Below are 5297 nucleotides of genomic sequence, written 5' to 3' on the forward strand. Positions count from 1 at the left end.
GAGAGTGTGTGTGTTTCTTTTCTCTGTGTGTGTCTGCGCGCTAGATGATGTTACATTGGGAGAAAAGCACTTTCGCGTAGAGGCGGGGGCGAGGGGAGGTGCCAGGGATGATGGCAAGCTGACACTCCCTCTTTCTCCCTCCCCGTTACACTCTCTCTCTCTCCACCTTACCTCTTTCTGCTTCTGTCCCTCGCGTCTCTGTTTCCTCTCCACGCATCCTCTCCGCGTGCGCGCCCGTCTGCCTGCTCCTCTCGGGGACTCTCCCGCGTGTCCAGGGACCTTCCCGGGGACCAGCCGGGTTCAGCCTCCCAGCGCAGCCGCCTCCCGGAGCCCCGGGCCCAGAAAGCCGAGGGGGCAGCATGTGGAACACGACACCGAGCGAGCGGCCGGGCGCCAACCTCACGCGGGCCGCCCTGGACTGGGACGCGCTCCCCAGCAACGGCTCGCTGGCCGACGAGCTGGCGCAGCTCTTCCCCGCGCCCCTGCTGGCCGGGGTCACAGCCACCTGCGTGGCGCTCTTCGCGGTGGGCGTCGCGGGCAACGTGCTCACCATGCTGGTGGTGTCGCGCTTCCGGGAGCTGCGCACCACCACCAACCTCTACCTGTCCAGCATGGCCTTCTCCGACCTGCTCATCTTCCTGTGTATGCCGCTCGACCTCGTGCGCCTCTGGCAGTACCGGCCCTGGAACTTCGGCGACCTGCTCTGCAAACTCTTCCAGTTCGTCAGCGAGAGCTGCACCTACGCCACGGTGCTCACCATCACGGCGCTCAGCGTCGAGCGCTACTTCGCCATCTGCTTCCCGCTGCGCGCCAAGGTGGCGGTCACCAAGGGCCGCGTGAAGCTGCTGCTCCTGCTCATCTGGGCCGTGGCCTTCGGCAGCGCTGGCCCCATCTTCGTGCTGGTCGGCGTGGAGCACGAGAACGGCACCGACCCGCGCGCCACCAACGAGTGCCGCCCCACCGAGTTCGCCGTGCGCTCGGGGCTGCTCACCGTCATGGTGTGGGTGTCCAGCGTCTTCTTCTTCCTGCCCGTCTTCTGCCTCACGGTGCTCTACAGCCTCATCGGCAGGAAGCTGTGGCGGCGGCGGAGCGGCGAGGCGCCGGTGCGCGCCTCGCTCCGGGACCGGAACCACAAGCAAACCGTGAAGATGCTGGGTGAGCGCGCGCCGGCCCCGGGCCCCGGGCCTCCTCCCCTCCTCCCCTCCTCCCCTGCGCCTCCTGCCTCGCTCTCGGCCTCTCGCTTTCTCGATTTCACCGTCTGCACGTGTTGGTGTGAGTGAGGGGTGTGTCCAGTTTCTTCCTTGTTTGCGCTCTGGTGTGCGCTCCGGTTCCCTTCTGCGCCCGCGCCCTCGTCCTTCCCGCCTTCCCTGCCTGCACTTCCTGCCTTGCCTCTCTCATTCCTTCTACTCTCAGGGTCTTCCTCACTCCTTCAACTCTCACGGAGGGTCTTTATCAATCCTTATACTCTCGGGGTCTCTGCTTTCCTTCATGTCCACAGCCTTGTCTCTTTGATGTCTAACTCTTTGAATCTCTTTCTTCCTGTCTCTTAATTATGCCTGTCCGGTCCGGTCCGTGAGTTCTCCTAAAATAAATTTTTAATCATTCCCTAATATTGGCTTCAAAAATGAACTAGCCCACAAAAAAAAAGTTTGCCCTCTTTAAGCGTTTAAGGGGAGGTAAACTTCCAGCCTCATGGAGATTTTGTGCATCCGTGAGTTACAATGAGAAAAGCAATTAGGAATCCGGAAAGTATTCAGGGGTAAATTTAACCAAAGACACGATCGATTTGGGTAATTGGTCAGAGATGATTCATTTTTCTTTGGTTCTTGGGATCTGTCTTCTGCCTTGCATTTTTTTTTCACAGAAAATTGCATCAGTTCTGTTTATGCTGCTTCTATTTATACATCTTTGGAAAGAAGTAATTGACATATCAGTGAGCGAATCTGTTTCTTTTTGAGATTACCTGTCTTTGCAGGTAGGATTGGATGAGCTAGATAGCAAGGCTTTCATCAAGAGGAAAAACTCTTTGCGGAAATCAACGGTATTTAGAGCTCTAAGGTATCAACTAAGATGTGCTGATATTTATTGCCTGAATTCATATTCTCGAAATATATAATATATGTGTTTGCTTCAGGTGAATAAAGAACTGTCTTATTCAGGCAAAGTATTCTTTCTATGTGATGATTCAAAACTAGGCTTTCTACATTTTATCACTGGAACAGGAGAGGTCAACATTTTGTACTTATGTGTGCATTTAATGCTTCTCAGAAGCTATTTCAGAATGATCGCATCTTTGCAATTCCATACATCTGGTGACCTCGTTTGTAGGGAGTTGAATTGCCAGTCCAGGTGCAGGTGGTTTGACTCAATTGCTTTTTAGAGTTGAAAGACACTCATTCTTCTCACGTGCCATTTATTGCCTCCAAGAACCCATTGGAGGGTCCCATATGAGTCAGTTTCAACTTGATGGCACATAACAACCACCACAGAAGCTTAGGGATGAAATGAGTAGAGTTTTTGAGGAATAGGAAAGGTTTACGTTTTCAAGGCCAGTGATTTTCCTGACCTGACTCATGGTAGAGACTGTGAACTTAACTGGTTGCCTCAAGGGAACTCTACCTTCTGAGATTCATGTGCTACTTGCTGTTAAGCAACTTAGCTTCCAGGAGGCTTGATCATTTTCTCCAATTTAGTATTAGGTGCGGCCAAGTCGAGTGTGAATCCTAGTGACCCTACAAACAAGGAGCTGCACCTTGTCTGACCTCACGCTGTCCTTATCTCCTCTTTGATATCTCAATAGCAGTGTTAGTTTCTTTTCCCTCTGACAACTCAAAGAGAATCACTGAAGTGGTGCAAGAATGAAATAGGTGGGGTTTTTTTGTTTGTTTTTTTTTTTCACAATGAAGCAGGTCGGCCATAGGCCCTTTAATGAGGCAGGTGGGTGACAGAAAATAGGTGTTTGTGTTACTTCTCTATGATTTCTGAGTTTTAGAAGTTGAATCTAGAAATCGTAATAATGTGAAGGGAAGGCTTGGGTGGACGATAACTAACATCAGTTGGTTTTACTTCATTTTATAAGGAGCCGAGACTCATTCACCTCAGTGGTTCTCAATCCTGGCTGTACTTTCAGTCCTCTGTGAAATGCTAAAAAGGAAGGAAGGAGGAAACAAAAGACAGTAACCTAATCTTCTTCCTAGGGATATACGTTTAGAGAGCTGAATTCGACCCTTCAATAAAATGGATTGTGCAAGCAGGTTGGAGGTCTGAGGGTGGCGCAGGGTAGGGCACGCTGGCACTCTGTTGACATAAGGTTGTTATGAGTCACGGTTGACTCAATGGCACATAACAACATCAAATATTATACCAGAAGAATCTGCATTTTTACAGAAAGTGCCCCAGGAGAGTCTGATCTAGAGGGATGGATTTTACCTCACATACATTTGCTTGCGTCTAACATATATAAAATGGTGAAATGTTCAGAATAGTTCAACCCACTGAGCTGAGCAACATCCCAACTAAAATCAGTCAAATCACACAAACTACTTCTCAGCCAGAAATCACTAAAAAGCTCACTTAAAACGGTTGAACGGCTATTGATCCAGGTAGAATCAATCTTGATTCCTGCGAATGAATGGTGTGTCCCTCAGTCAATATTCAAAACGAAGCTATTTCTTAAAAAGAAAACATTACTATGACATTTCTTGACCGATTCTCTCTCTTTGTAGCTGTCGTGGTGTTCGCCTTCATCCTCTGCTGGTTGCCCTTCCACGTGGGAAGATACTTATTTTCCAAGTCCTTTGATCCCGGCTCCCTGGAGATTGCCCAGATAAGCCAATACTGCAACTTGGTGTCCTTTGTCCTCTTCTACCTCAGCGCGGCCATCAACCCCATTCTTTACAATATCATGTCCAAGAAATACCGGGTTGCGGTGTTGAGACTCCTGGGCCTTGAACCCTTCTCCCAGAGGAAACTCTCCACTCTGAAGGATGAAAGTTCTCGGGCCTGGACGGAATCTAGTATTAACACATGACACAGCAGAAATAATCTTAGCAAAGTCATCGCTTGTCATTCTAAACTGGAAGCCATACACAGCAGAATTTGGGAGAACGGAGAAGGTTGGCTTTGGAATTAAGGACACACAGCTCTGGGATCAGCTGGTGGGGAAGAAATGCTATGATGTGTAGAGAGTGAGCAGTTTGATTTGACTGTCGACTCATCAGTGCTCCCTCACCACTTCTGCATATTCACTGCCTATGATTTTGCATTCTGGTGTTGGTGTTGGTAAGGGTTTTGCAATGCAGAGTGCAAAACTTGGATGGAGTTGTTAAGGCAGGTTGTTAGTGGGTAAGCACACAATCTGATTTACTTTAATTGAATGATAAAATGACGTGATTGAAAACACAGACAATAAGATAAATACTTTAAATAACTTAAAATGTAACAGTATTTCACATCACTCTAAAGCAGTGCTGGCCAGGAAAAAAAAATGTAATTTAATTTGTAGAAAATTTGTTAATGAGACAGTTTGCTTTGTTCAGACTAAGTCTTTAGAATCTGATGTATTTTCTTATACTTACAACGCATCTCAATGTGGATATTAAATCTTTATCAATACTACCCAATATATTTAAAATTCATACAATTTCAAGAAGAAATATGTTTATAAGCCCATATTGTTCAAAAAAACATCATTGCTATCAAGTTGATTCCAATTCACCGGGACCCTATAGGACAGAGTAGAACAGCCCCATAAAGTTTCCAAGGCATTAAAACTCCATGGATCGGATAGTTGCCTCTCTCCCACTAGGGGAGGTTGGTGGATTTGAACTGCTGAGTTTTACTTAACCACCTGAGCGCCCTGCATGGTCTAAACACATTTATAGGTTTTCCAATAAATAAAATTAACAATTTAAAAATCAGTTCCTTGGTTACAATAACCACATTTCAAGCATTCAGTAGCTAACTATGGCTAGTAGCTATCTATTTGAACACCATAGCTCTAGAGAATATGCAAAATTATTATTTAAACTTATCTAAGATACTTTAAAATATAGCCACTTTCCCAGAAATGTTTCAGTAAGTGAAATTAGCTTAGTGCTGTATGACAAGAGAAGAACCCTAAAATAATTCATAAATGCCTTATTTTTCATTATTCTGGTAGAAAATGGATATGAAATATGAGAAATAGTTTAAAATTAAGTGTCATTGCAGGTATTAATGTTCAGGAAATGAAAGGTTAATAAAAATTATAGGTAATCACAAACTGCCTTAGTTGGTTTAATAGAAATACTGTGACA

General features: G+C 46.4%; 1 protein-coding gene across 1 annotated transcript; it reads left to right on the forward strand.

The window, feature by feature from the left end:
* Positions 1-315: 315 nt before the first annotated feature.
* GHSR (growth hormone secretagogue receptor) lies at positions 316-4037 on the forward strand. Its single transcript, XM_006890348.1, has 2 exons — positions 316-1155; positions 3726-4037. Exons 1-2 carry the CDS (start codon positions 360-362, stop codon positions 4028-4030), a joined length of 1101 nt encoding a protein of 366 aa, XP_006890410.1. The 5' UTR covers positions 316-359; the 3' UTR covers positions 4031-4037.
* The last annotated feature ends 1260 nt before the right edge of the window (positions 4038-5297 follow it).

Source organism: Elephantulus edwardii, unplaced genomic scaffold (assembly GCF_000299155.1).
Source record: "Elephantulus edwardii isolate Elephantulus edwardi_28Jun2011 unplaced genomic scaffold, EleEdw1.0 scaffold00088, whole genome shotgun sequence".
Classification (NCBI taxonomy): domain Eukaryota; kingdom Metazoa; phylum Chordata; class Mammalia; order Macroscelidea; family Macroscelididae; genus Elephantulus; species Elephantulus edwardii.